The sequence below is a fragment of the Bombina bombina genome, chromosome 11 (assembly GCF_027579735.1).
Source record: "Bombina bombina isolate aBomBom1 chromosome 11, aBomBom1.pri, whole genome shotgun sequence".
Classification (NCBI taxonomy): domain Eukaryota; kingdom Metazoa; phylum Chordata; class Amphibia; order Anura; family Bombinatoridae; genus Bombina; species Bombina bombina.
Genome location: NC_069509.1, coordinates 73,164,445 through 73,177,900, shown reverse-complemented (window position 1 = coordinate 73,177,900; position 13,456 = coordinate 73,164,445). Strand labels below are relative to the sequence as shown.

The 13,456-nt window shown below is 38.7% G+C and overlaps 1 protein-coding gene across 1 annotated transcript in view; it reads left to right on the top strand.

Annotated features, from left to right (window-relative positions):
• Positions 1–13,456, top strand: part of B9D1 (B9 domain containing 1) — a 440,314-nt gene that overhangs the window by 162,998 nt on the left and 263,860 nt on the right. Inside the window, exon 5 of the mRNA XM_053695026.1 lies at positions 3,392–3,454. Coding sequence (XP_053551001.1) covers positions 3,392–3,454 — 63 coding nt within the window. The remainder of the gene's footprint in view (positions 1–3,391; positions 3,455–13,456) is intronic.

The window sequence follows — 13,456 nt, the reverse complement described above, 5'->3', positions numbered from 1 at the left end:
TTCTATCAGCCAATCAGAATTAAGGTAGGAAAAATCCTATTGGCTGATGCAATCAGCCATTAGGATTGAACTTCAATCCTATTGGCTGATACAATCAGCCAGTAGGATTGAGCTGGCATTCTTTTGGCTGTTCCAATCAGCCAATAGAATGCCAGCTCAATCCTATTGGCTGATTGCATCAGCCAATAGGATTTTTTCTACCTTAATTCCGATTGGCTGATAGAATTATATCAGCCAATCGGAATTGAAGGGACGCCATCTTGGATGACGTCACTTAAAGGAACCTTCATTCTTCAGTCGCTGTGGAAAGAAGAGGATGCTCCGCGTCGGATGTCTTGAAGATGGACCCGCGCCGGATGGATGAAGATAGAAGATGCCGTCTGGATGAAGACTTCTGCCCGTCTGGAGGACCACTTCTGCCGGCTTCGTTGAGGACTTCGGCCCGGTTGGATGAAGACTTCTCCCGGTAAGGTGATCTTCAAGGGGTTAGTGTTAGGTTTTTTTAAGGGGGTATTGGGTGGGTTTTAGAGTAGGGTTGGTTGTGTGGGTGGTGGGTTTTAATGTTGGGGGGGATTTGTAATTTTTTTTACAGGTAAAAGAGCTGATTACTTTGGGGCAATGCCCCGCAAAAGGCCCTTTTAAGGGCTATTTGTAATTTAGTGTATGGTAGGGCTTTTTTATTTTGGGGGGGCTTTTTTATTTTGCTCGGGGGATTAGATTAGGTGTCATTAGTTTAAAAATCTTGTAATTTGTTTATTATTTTCTGTAATTTAGTGGGGAGTTTTTGGACATTAGCTAATTTTATTTAATTGTATTTAATTTAGGGAATTAATTTAATTATAGTGTAGTGTTAGGTGTTAGTGTAACTTAGGTTATGTTTTATTTTACAGGTACTTTTGTATTTATTTTAGCTAGGTAGTTTATTAAATAGTTAATAACTATTTAGTAACTATTCTACCTAGTTAAAATAAATACAAACTTGCCTGTAAAATAAAAATAAACCCTAAACTAGATACAATGTAACTATTAGTTATATTGTAGCTAGCTTAGGGTTTATTTTATAGGTAAGTATTTAGTTTTAAATAGGAATAATTTAGTTAATTATAGTAATTTTATTTAGATTTATTTAAATTTTATTTAAGTTAGGGGGGTTAGGGTTAGATTTAGGGGTTAATAACTTTAGTATTGTGGCGACGACGTTGGGGGCGGCAGATTAGGGGTTAATAAATGTAGGTAGGTGTCGGCGATGTTAGGGACGGCAGATTAGGGGTTAATAATATTTAACTAATGTTTGCAAGGCGGGAGTGCGGCGGTTTAGGTGTTAATATATTTATTATAGTGGAGGCGATGTCTGGTTCGGCAGATTAGGGGTTAAAAATTTTCTTTTAGTGTTTGCGATGTGGGAGGGTCTCGGTTTAGGGGTTAATAGGTAGTTGATGGGTGTTAGTGTACTTTTTAGCACTTTAGTTAAGAGTTTTATGCTACGGCGTTGTAGTGTAAAACTCTTAACTACTGACTTTAAAATGCAGTACCAGTCTTGACAGGAGAGGGTCTACCGCTCACTTTTTGGCAGACTCGTAATACCGGCGCTATGCAAGTCCCATTGGAAAAAGAGGATACGCAATTTTCGTAAGTGAATTTGCGGTATTTCCAAGTCTGGCCAAAAAAGAGGTACACCTGTACCTTCAAGACTCGTAATACCAGCGGGCGTTAAAAAGCAGCGTTAGGACCGGCCAACGCTGCTTTTTAAGCCTAATGCAAAACTCGTAATCTAGGTGTGAGTTATTACCAAATTGTACAAGCACCTTTGGCTCTCTGAGCAAGTGCTGTGTATAAAATGCTGGTGCACGTTGCATACTTAAATACATTTTTGAAACAGCTATAGCTTTTATTAGAAGCATTTTTGGTAATACATATAAATTACAGAAATGCTTCTATTCAAAACTGAAATGCATCCACTTGGATTTAAATTTCGCCTGGAATATCCCTTTAACAAAACATATGCAGTGCTGTATTGCCTTGGCTTGTCTCTCCTTCGCATACTGCTTGCTTAGCAAAATCTGCCTTTGTAGAATCTTGTGAAAGATCTCGTAGTGCTGCAGAATAATTTTGGATCATCTCATCTGAGCTGACAGTGTTAGATCATTGGGCCCCAAGAGATATGGGGTTTGTTCATAAGGTGTAAAAACCAGGTGTACAGCAATACAAATGGTCCCTGAGATATCAAATGAACACACAGTATAGTCAATTCCCATCTCCTTTGCCGTTGCGAATAGGGACAGATGTAAATTAACTTGTGCTCTGATGTAACCAATCAATATGTAGAATGATGCAGGCTCAGGTAACGTATGATGGAGGTACGCTTTTTAGTAGCATGTTATATTACAATGTTGTTTTCTTTATTTTAACAATTTATAGTGACATTTCAAGTTGAGTTTAATGTCTTTTTAAGCCAAAATAAAATACTAAAGCCAGCATTGATGGAGTATCATTTTCTTAAAAAGACATTAAACCAATTTTTTTCTTTCAGGATTCAGATAGAACGTACAATTTTAAACAACTTTCCAATTTACGTCTTTTATCAAATCTGCTTCATTATCTTGAAATCCTTTGTTGTAGTGGCAGCAATGCACTAGGGAGAGCTAGCTGAACCCATTTAGTCAGCCAATCACAAGAGACAAATGGGTGCAAGTAATCTAGCTCCAATGTGTGTAGGCTATTTACATATTCCTTTTTAACAATGGATACCAAGAAAACAAAGTGCATTTGAAAATTAAAATGAATTTAAGTGTCTTAAAAAACATGCTCTAACTGACTCATGCAAGTTTCTTTCTTATCCCTTTAAGCAGACCAGTGTAAGACAAATACCTTGTTTAAAGCTTTAAAGGGACATTAAACACTTTGAGATGGTAATATAAAATGATAAATTGTATATATAAAACAGCTCTGCAATATACTATCATTATTTATTTTGTCCTCTTTGCCTGTAATTCCATTCTGAAATTGTGAGCTTTTCAGTTCCTGTTAGAAATGGAAGTGCAGAACACTGTTAAATCCAGCACAACCATTGGCTGCACACTCTAGTGACCAATTTATAACTGACCCTAATTGGCCACAGCAGAGAAGGTAACACAAGTTACAACATGGCAGCTCCCAGTGTTTTATAGACACTAAAACTTTACACTTATTTTGTCACTTTTTAAACAACTAATGAAACTTTAAAAAATACATCTACATGTTAGTCATGGACTAATCTTTTCTTTGAATGCATCATTCTATCTAGCATGGATTTAGTGTTTAATGTCCCTTTAAAGGGACATGTTATGTCTGTGCATCCTTTTGTTACTGTGGAATTTTGTTCTCACTATTTGTATGTTTAAATATTTTCCAGACACAATAGAACAGTCCCCATGTTTGTACCAGAATCATCGTCTAAGCTACAAGAGTTCACAAGGTACGTTTATCTCATTATATTTTCAAGCACACGGAAGTGCATGATATCTTGTGTACATTGTAACCCCATACCTTACAAGCCTGTCTTAGCACAATGAACCTGTTTGTACCTCATTCTCAGTATCCTATATTTAGTTCCTGTGTTAAAGGGATACTGAACCCATTTTTTTCTTTCATGATTCAGATAGAGCATGCAATTTTAAGCAACTTTCTAATTTACTCCTATTATTATTTTTTCTTCTTTCTCTTGCTATCTTTAGTTGAAAAGCAAGAATGTAAGTTTAGAAGCTGACCCATTTTTGGTTCACAACCTGGGTTGTTCTTGCTGATTGGCTGACATTTAGCCACCACCAATAAACAAGTGCTGTCCCAGGGTTCTGAACCTAAAATTGACTGGCTCCTTAGCGTAGATGCCTTCTTTTTCAAATAAAGATAGCAAGAGAATGAAAGAAAAATTGATAAGAGTAAATTAGAAAGTTGCTTAAAATTTTATGCTCTATCTGAATCATGAAAGAAAAAAATTAGGGTTTAGTATCCCTTTAATTCATCACTCAGATATTTCTTTGTGTTTGACAATGTCTTTTTTATGTTGCTGAAATCCCAATTTGATGGAAAATGTACAGATGTTTTAGATATTTACTTGTTTTTATTTTATTTGTTTAAAAACTTAATTTTTACGAGACTGCTTACGTGTATCTTTGTATACCTTGTGATTAAAGTGACATATAAATTTGAAAAGAAATACCTGTGATTTGTTGGAAGTTTTTATTATTAAATAAATTATCATTGCTAAATACATGTTTAATTGCTATGGGCCAGATTACAAGTGGAGCGCTAACAGTTACGCGCAAGTGAAAAGGAGTTTATCGCGGGTGTCTGAGCATCGGTTTATTGCTCTAATTACAACTTAGTTGAAAATAAACGTGATCGTTTGAGCGCAATTGAAGTTAACACGTGTCAGGATAGCGCGTCCTCAGAGCTCTGGTTAAAAGTTTTACAAAACAAAAAAGTGTAAAATACATCAAAAATTCATTACAAAGTACAGTTACACTCATAATAACACTATCTGATAAAAAAAATATTTAACAAATATAGCACAAAAAAGTTATAAGGGCTCAAAGAAACGAGGTCTCAGATGTTAGAAAAAAATAATGCTGCAAAGGACTTTAACATAGAGATCCATACATATGCAGTACATGTCTAAATCTGTATATGTATGTATGTATATAGAGTATATATAGGTATAGATATATATTGTAAAAAACCCCATCAGATATGTGTAGAAATATGTATTTATGAATAAATAGAACGAACATTGGAATGTAAAATATTCATATTTTCATGTCGGGTTAGCGCACTTGAGAATATGCGATCAGGTTTGCGTGCGAGTAGGATGTTATTTTCCTCCCCCTCTTTTTTGCTCTATTGACTTCTATGGGGGAATACGGTAACGTGTGCACGATATCTTAAGTTTGGCTTAAATACCGTTCCACTTGTAATCTGGCCCTATATGTTTGAAGGACCATTGAGCAGTGCCCCCCCCCCCATACACACACACACACAATTTTAGCTGATATTTGCTTGAACCCTAGTCTAGAAATGTATGTAGTGATCATGCACAACCACCAGCCAATCAGGGATCATTGGATCATGCCATATTAATTCCACTAAAATCTCCACAAAACTCTGCTGGCCAAAATACATCCCTGGAGCAGCCCTGCATTGACCTCCATTTTGGGTCCTGTTTTGTCATAATTGATCCCATCCTGCTCAGTCCCTTTTCCATTTTGCTAGAGGTTGTGGTTTGCTTTGCGAGATATCATGTATTGGGACATGTAACAAAATTATAAATGTTAATGGCTACAAGGCCCTTTTACAAAACACAAGAAAAGACTGGTGAAGCGAGTTTCTATGAATTAAGAACTTGAGATCACCTGAGCTACGAGGCAGCTTGCCAGCCTTACAAGCCTAATAAGTAAGCAGTGTAAGCCAACGTGTTCTTCTGGCTTCAGTTTCCTATTCAAGGAGGACTTGGTACATGTAACATTATTTTTGTGTCATAAAAGTTCCTGCACTGCCAATTTGGTTAGAGATTCAATTATTTGAAGAATAAGGGTGATGTTGACTAGTTTTTTCTACCTAGTTACGCATCTGTGCTTATTATCTGACTTGAACTATTTTAAGTAAATGATGTTAAAGGGATACTAAACCCAGATTTTTTTTTTATGATTCAGATAGAGCAGATTAAGCAACTTTATAATTTACTCCTATTATCAGTTTTCTTTCCAAAGACAGGGAGAGTCCACAACTTCATTAATTACTGTTGGGAATATCAACACCTGGCCACCAGGAGGAGGCAAAGACACCCCAGCCAAAGGCTATAAATATTCCTCACACTTCCCCTATCCCCCAGTCACTCTTTGCCTTTCATCACTATAGGAGGATGGCAGAGAAGGTGTTAGAAGAAGATAGTCCTTTAATGGGTATTTTCCCTTCAAGAGAGGCGTGGGTTTTTTACTGTAAGTCGCTCAGTGAGTGTGGTGGTGAATGTTAGATCCAGATGTAACAGGGAAGTTCTCTGTATTGATCTGGATGCTCAACCTAACGACCCCTGGGTAACCAGTATTGAGTTACACTGTCTTAAACCGTTCACTCCGGTCCCTGGAAGAAGAACAGAGAAGTCTGTCACACTTTGGGTTGCTGTGTCTGCTCCACAGCACTGATCCGGGGGTAAGTCCCTTATCTATTTATGGGAATGTGCTTAGTGGGTATTATTTCTCCCCTAATATAGAGGGACGGCTTTATTCACAGTGTGATAAGTGTTAATACCCTATGGGATCCGGGGTTAAGTTACATCTGCAGTTCAGGTTATGTATATGGGGCAGTTGGGGACATGTGCTGCTTAGCTCCGTAGATAGAAGCACTTGTGAACGGGTTATGGCTCATGAGGGTTTCTGTCAGACATATTGATGCAGGTTGCCCTTTTTTATTGATTTTTTTATACGCTGCTCAGCTTTGCACGCTTTCAGTTTGCTGTGGGGGCGGGCTTAGTTACACAATCACATGACCGACCGCATCTCCTCCACGATAGCAGCTCTGGTTGTCTCAGGCTGCAGTTTCTTCCTTTTGGAGAGTTTACTGACTATTCTTCAGCTCTGGGTTACTGGGAGGTGGTGAGTACCCCAGCTTATGTGTGGGTAGAGGTGCTCCTCTGCATTGCAGCACTTTTTTATACTTTGTTAAAAAAAATTGTGGCTTTAGCAAGATGTCAGATGGAGTCTCTTCTGTTTCTCCTTCAGACACATGGATGGAAAATAAATCTAGAAAAGAGTTCTCTGGTTCCCAGCACCAGAGTTGTTTTTCTAGGGACCATAATATATTCTATCTCTATGAAGATTTCTCTGACGAATCAGAGGTGTTCCAAGCTGGTGTTGGCTTTTTTATCCATTCAAGTCACTTTAAACCCTTCACTAACGCAGTGTATGGAAGTGATTGGTCTCATGGTGCCCTCCATGGACATTATTCCTTTTGCTTGCTTCCATCTTCGACCTCTACAATAATGCATGCTGAGGCAATGGAACGGAGATAACTTGAACCTGTCTCATCAGACAAATTAATGAGAGACTCTCTTTTGGTGGCTCTGTCAAGATCACCTGTCTGTAGGTACGTGCTTTTTGAGACCATCCTGGGAGATTGTGACTACGAATGCCATCCTTTCAAGTTGGGGAGCAGTCTGGGGTCCCAGAAAATTTTCAGGGGACTTGGTCCCGAGAAGAATCATCTCTTCCAATCAACATCTTGGAACTTCGGGCAATTTACAATGCTCTGGCCCAAACTTTGTTCTGCCCGGTATATCAGATTTCAATCAGACAACATAGCTTCTGTCGCTTACATAAATCATTGTGGAGGAACAAGAAGTTCCCTAGCAATGATGGAAGTGTCTCAAATTCAGCAATGGGCGCAATACCACAATTGTCTTCTTTCCGCTATCCACATTCCGGGAGTGGACACTTGGGAAGCGGATTTCCTCAACAGACAGTCCTTCTATAGCTATAACAGACAGTCCTTCTATAGCTATAACAGACAGTCCTTCTATAGCTATAACAGACAGTCCTTCTATAGCTGTATCTATATCTATTGTTTTGGTAGAATGCAAAAATGCATATGGATTATCTGCTGGAGCAAGCCTAGAAGCTGTGAACTCAGTTGAAATACAATGCCTGTGTCTAAACACTGATAGGGGGTGGAGTTGGCTGCTCCATGCAGTTTAGCTATGTAATTAATTTTGCTTATTTTTTTAAATTATTTTAAAATATTTGCCAGCAATTTTTAAACAATGTTTTTATGCAAACAATTTTTTAATTAATTAGCCCTTTTAGTATATGCACAGATCTCAACCTGTTTTATGTCCCTTTAAACATGAGAAGAAATTCTCTAGTGTGTTAGAGCATTTCATTATTGTACTGTTGCTTGCATATAACTATGTATTTAACTCCTGCAAAAAGGTTAAACACAGAGGGATTGATCATTAATTATTGAAGCTGTCAACAAAGCAGCAATACATTGCTGGGACCTAGCTGAACATGGTTCTTGGACAGAATGCTGACGGACAGAATGCCGAAGCATATTTGTCCGTCATACATATGTCTGAGAAACTATATTCCGAGTGGAGAAATGCCCAACAGTCACAATTTGCAGACGTTTATTTCTCTTAACTCTCGGGCCCACGTCTGCTACTCACTATCAGATGGTAAAGCCTAATTATACAGGAACATTCGGCCGAGGGCAGATACGCTCCAGAGTGTTCTGTTATAATCAGTGCCTTGATTGCTGCAACCGCCTCTGGGAACCTAACCATGGGTCCCTCCACCACGACGTGCTTTTAACACATTCCCCTCCTCATACATATCTTATTACCTTCCCCATAAATATAATTATAAGTTAATATATTATAAAAAAATAATAAATATGTAAGTTAATATATTAAAATTTTTTTTTAAAAATATAAGCTAATTTAATTGTTTTATGTTTGTGCTTTTTGTAATATTTTAAATAAAGATTCACTATACGTAATTACATTAGAGTGAGGCTGTGATGGGTCCATGCGGGGTGGCGCGTGAGTAGAATCAGACACATTTGGCTGCGGTCGGACTGTTATCCGACCAATATTTGTCTGTCAGATTATTATCCGTTACACAAATGTCCATCGGATAACAGTCCGGCCACGGCTCAACATGTGTGTAGCCACCAATCATCAGCTAGCTTGTACGGCATTGCTTCTCCTGAGCCTACCTAGGTATGCTTTTCAAAAAAGGAAACCAAGAGTATGTAGAAAGCATAGAATAGAGACATATTGAAGTGTGTGTGTGTATATGCAGTTTTTATATATTGAAAATATTGTTTGCATTTTTTTTTAAAAAGCTTCTTATGTATTTTGTTTCTGGCTATTCTTCCTCCATTGGAAGCCATCAGTCAAGGTTATTGATTCTCTCCCAGAGAAGACCACTTGCCAGAACTCATTTAAAACGCTGCAAGTCACCTACACTTTTAATTTTCACAGCTGGTGCTCTTTAAATGCTTGATGATAACCATACTCCAGTAAGTCTACCAAAAATTGAATGTGAATATTATCATTTTATATCCGTTCTGATGTAACCTTTCACAAATTATCTGCTAATTGAATCTCGTCTCAAAACACTCAATGTGTGTTTTAAAAAATCCATGGTTTGTAATTTCTAAAATATACCCATCACTGCAGTGAAAACTAGGGATGTATAAGATCCTCATTAAAGTTTGAAATTGAATGGTGTATTATTTATAATCTTTTTCTAAAATAGGTTGGCTGTTGCATTATTGCCTGCAGTATGTATTTCCTAAAAACATCTAGATACACTTGCAAAGAATTATACACTTATTAAAGCTGGGTCTATCTTTTAACCCTTTGAGTGCTAAGCACTTTCCCACCTGGGTACTAAGCTGATTTAATTTCTTTCTTTATTTTGTGAAAAAAAATGTTTTAACTTTTTTTTTATTTTTTCCAGATCCCCAAGACTTACACCAATGCCTGAGATACAGGCTTCTAAGCAGCATGCCCCCTTTCCCTATACTTTGTATTGACAAATTGTTAATAAAGTTGCGCTGTGATGTCACCGCGCAAAACGTGATGCCCCGGCGATGCGTGTCACTCTACAGGCACGATCGCCGGGCTTGGAGCAGGTGTGAGCCTCCAGATCTCCCTCAAGGTGAGAGAGTGCTAGTGACGGCTCTGAGACGTCATTAGCACCAGAGTGGGAAACTCTGTGACAGCTCAGAGCTGTCATTAGCACTCAATGGGTTAAAAGGACATTAACCCCTTTATGCCCGACACTTGCTTGAAAAATAAAATCACACGATTGTAGGTGCGATCATGTGATTTCAAGGCCGGGATCGGATCATGGGAGACAGCCTCCAATGCTAGGCACTCCCCAAGTCCGATTAATGTTTTTCCTTTAACCCTTTAGTGACCAGACCATTTTTCAATTTCTTACCCTTAAGGACCAGGGCTTTTTTTTATATTTTTGCAGTGTTTGTGTTTAGCTGTAATTTATTTTCTTCTTAATCATTTACTGTACCCACACATATTATATACCGTTTTTCTCGCCATTAAATGGACTTTCTAAAGATACCATTATTTTCATCATATCATATAATTTACTATAATTTTTTTTATAAACACACTTTTTCTAACTTGGACCCCCAAAATCTGTTGCACATCTACAACCACAAAAAAACTCCTATGCTAAATAGTTTCTAAATTGTGTCTTGAGTTTAGAAATACCAAATGTTTACATGTTCTTTGCTTTTTTTGCAAGTTATAGGGCAATAAGTACAAGTAGCACTTTGCTATTTCAAAACCATTTATTTTTTATTAGCCATAGTTACATTGTAACACTGATATCTGTTAGGAATCCCTGAATAACCTTTCACATGTGTGTGTATATATATATATATATATATATATATATATATATATATATATATATATATATATATATATATATATATATTAGTAGACAACCCAAACTATTGATCTAGGCCCATTTTGGTATATTTCATGCCACCATTTCACCGCCAAATACGATCAAATAAAAAAAAATCGTTAACTTTTTTACTAACTTTTTCACAAACTTTAGGTTTCTCACTGAAATTATTTACAAACAGTTTGTGCAATAATGGCGCAAATGGTTGCAAATGCTTCTCTGGGATCCCCTTTGTTCAGAAATAGCAGACATATATGGCTTTGGCATTGCTTTTTGGTAATTAGAAGGCTGCTAAATGATGCTGCGCATCACACTTGTATTATGCCCAGCAGTTAAGGGGTTAATTAGGTAGCATGTAGGGTTAATTTTAGCTTTAGTGCAGAGATCAGCATCCGACCTGACACATCCCACCCCCTGATCCCTCCCTGAACCCCCTCAAACAGCTCTCTTCCCTCCCCCACCTCACATTTGTCACCGCCATCTTAAGTACTGGCAGAAAGTCTGCCAGTACTACAATAAAAAGCATTTATATATATATATATATATATATATATATATATATATATATATATATATATATATATATATATATTGATTCTGCAGTGCTGGATCCCCCCTTAGCCCCCAACCACTCTAACCCTCCCCCTCTACCTATTTGCCACCATCTTGGGTACTGGCAGCTGTCTGCCAGTACCCAGTTTGCCTCCCAAAAAAAATGCTTTTTTTAAAATTTTTAATTTCTAAATACAACTTTTCTGTAGTGTAGCTGCCCCCCTCCCTCTCCCTCCCAGATCCCTTGCCCAACATTAAAGTCCCCCCTACATCCTTCACAAATAATTAATATTTATTATGCAAATGTGGCACCCCCAACCACCCCCGCCCCCCACACGCTATGGCGACTATGCACACACTTACTGATTACAGGGACAGGAAGTAACCATTGATGGGCAGCCCAGCAGCAGCTCCCATTCACCAACGATCAGCACCATAGATGGCCGATGCAGAGAGGGCCACAGAGTGTCTCTCTCTGCATCGGATGCTTCAAAAAGGGTATTGCAGGATGCCTCAATATGGAGGCATCACTGCAATACCCTGAGAGCTGCTGGAAGCGATCACAATCGCTTCCAGTGCTCAATTAGACCGAGGACGTTCCAGGTACTTCCATTGTCACTAACTGACAATTTTTGCAGGACGTACCTTGTACGTCCTTGGTCGTTAAGGGGTTAAACCGACAAGTGCAAAAAGCATGCACATTCCCTTATTCCCCCCCGTAAAAGTCAATGGAGCAAAAAAAGTGGGGGGGGGGGAGAAACCTAACGCCCTACTCGTGTGCAAACACCATCAAGTATTCTCATGTGCACTAATCTGACATGAAAATATGAAGATTTCACATTCCAATGTCTGTAAATATATATGTACACATATACTGTATAAATATATACACACACACACATCTTTAGACATGTATATATATATGTATTTCTATGTTAAAGCCCTTTGCCTGCTTTTTTTTCAAACACTTGAGACCTCATATCTTTGAGCCTTTATAACTTTTATGTGCAATATTTTTGTTAAATAATTTTTATTACACTGTGTTATTATGAGAGTAACTATACTTTGTAATGCATTTTGATGTGTTTTGTGACATTTTTTTTGTGAAACAGTTATTCAGAGCTCTGAGGACACGGTAATCATTCTAGTGTAAATTGCAATTGTCACACCCACGATAAACCCCTTAATGCTCGCACTTAACTGTTAGTGCTTCACGCGTAATCTGGTCCTTATTTTGTATGTGGGTCTTTTGCAATGCAGCACTTGAGTACTGATGCACATATTTCCATCTAAAGGGGAGGAGAGTCCATGGCTTCATTCATTACTTTTGGGAAATAAGAACCTGGCCACCAGGAGCAGGCAGAGACACCCCAGCCAAAGGCTTAAATACCTCCCCCACTTCCCTCATCCCCTAGTCATTCTTTGCCTTTCGTCACAGGAGGTTGGTAGAGAAGTGTCGGAAGATTCGGAGTAGTCTGTTATGGAGGGTATTACTCTTCAAAATAGGACTGGAGTTTTAAGTAATCCTGTCAGCCTCTCAGTGAGTCCAGAGATGCAGGGAGAGTCTTTCTGCGAAACCATCCCGACAATCAAGTCCATGTCAGGAGCGATGCTACTACACTGTCACACTTGAGAGGCCATGTTCCTGTTCCACGGCATGGATTCTGGTAAGATTGTTTCATTTTTATACACATTATGACAACGCAGAAGACAGGATCACAGTGTGATGCCTTTTATCTTTATAGAATCAAGGGTTAGCATCCCTAGTAAGGAGATTATTGAACAGGGGGGTTTATACATAATATTGTTTATAGTGTCATTGCTGCGGTATGTGTAAGATGAGGCTCTGGCAATAGGTAAACTTTAGTTTCCTTCCAGGAGTATTTGCGCAGCTGTTTTTGGCGTGTTTTCTCCCTAGTGTAGGGGCGGTCCTGCGAGGCATTCCTGCTGACCGGGTGTGGCCTAATCTACTTCCTGCTGGGCTTACGGTGCAGGAGACGTAACGGTTTCTGTGGTCCGGGTCCTAGGAGGTGGTGAGTGCCACGGCCATTGGAGGTTATAAAGGTGCCTTTATTTATTTATATTTCTACTAGTCCGTATCACAGCCGCAAGCTATGGAGGACTCTGACGCGTTAGAGGGTACTCCCTCTTTAAGTATAATATCTGTGTTTATTGTGAGGAGGTTCCGGTGGATTGCCTAGATAAGGTCTCGGCTTCTCGAAAGAAGAGAATGTCTAGTACTACTGAGCCGTCCACCTCTGAGGGCTCCCGTCCCGTGAGGTGCGTCTCCTACATTCATCTCCTAGTACAAATGCAACACCCCAGGGCATGTCCATCTCTCCTTCGGGGAAATCTGTTGGCCGTTAGACTTTGCGGATCAACTGCAAACGGTGGTTTTACCACGTTCTGCTAAGCGTAAGCGTAGGGTAAAA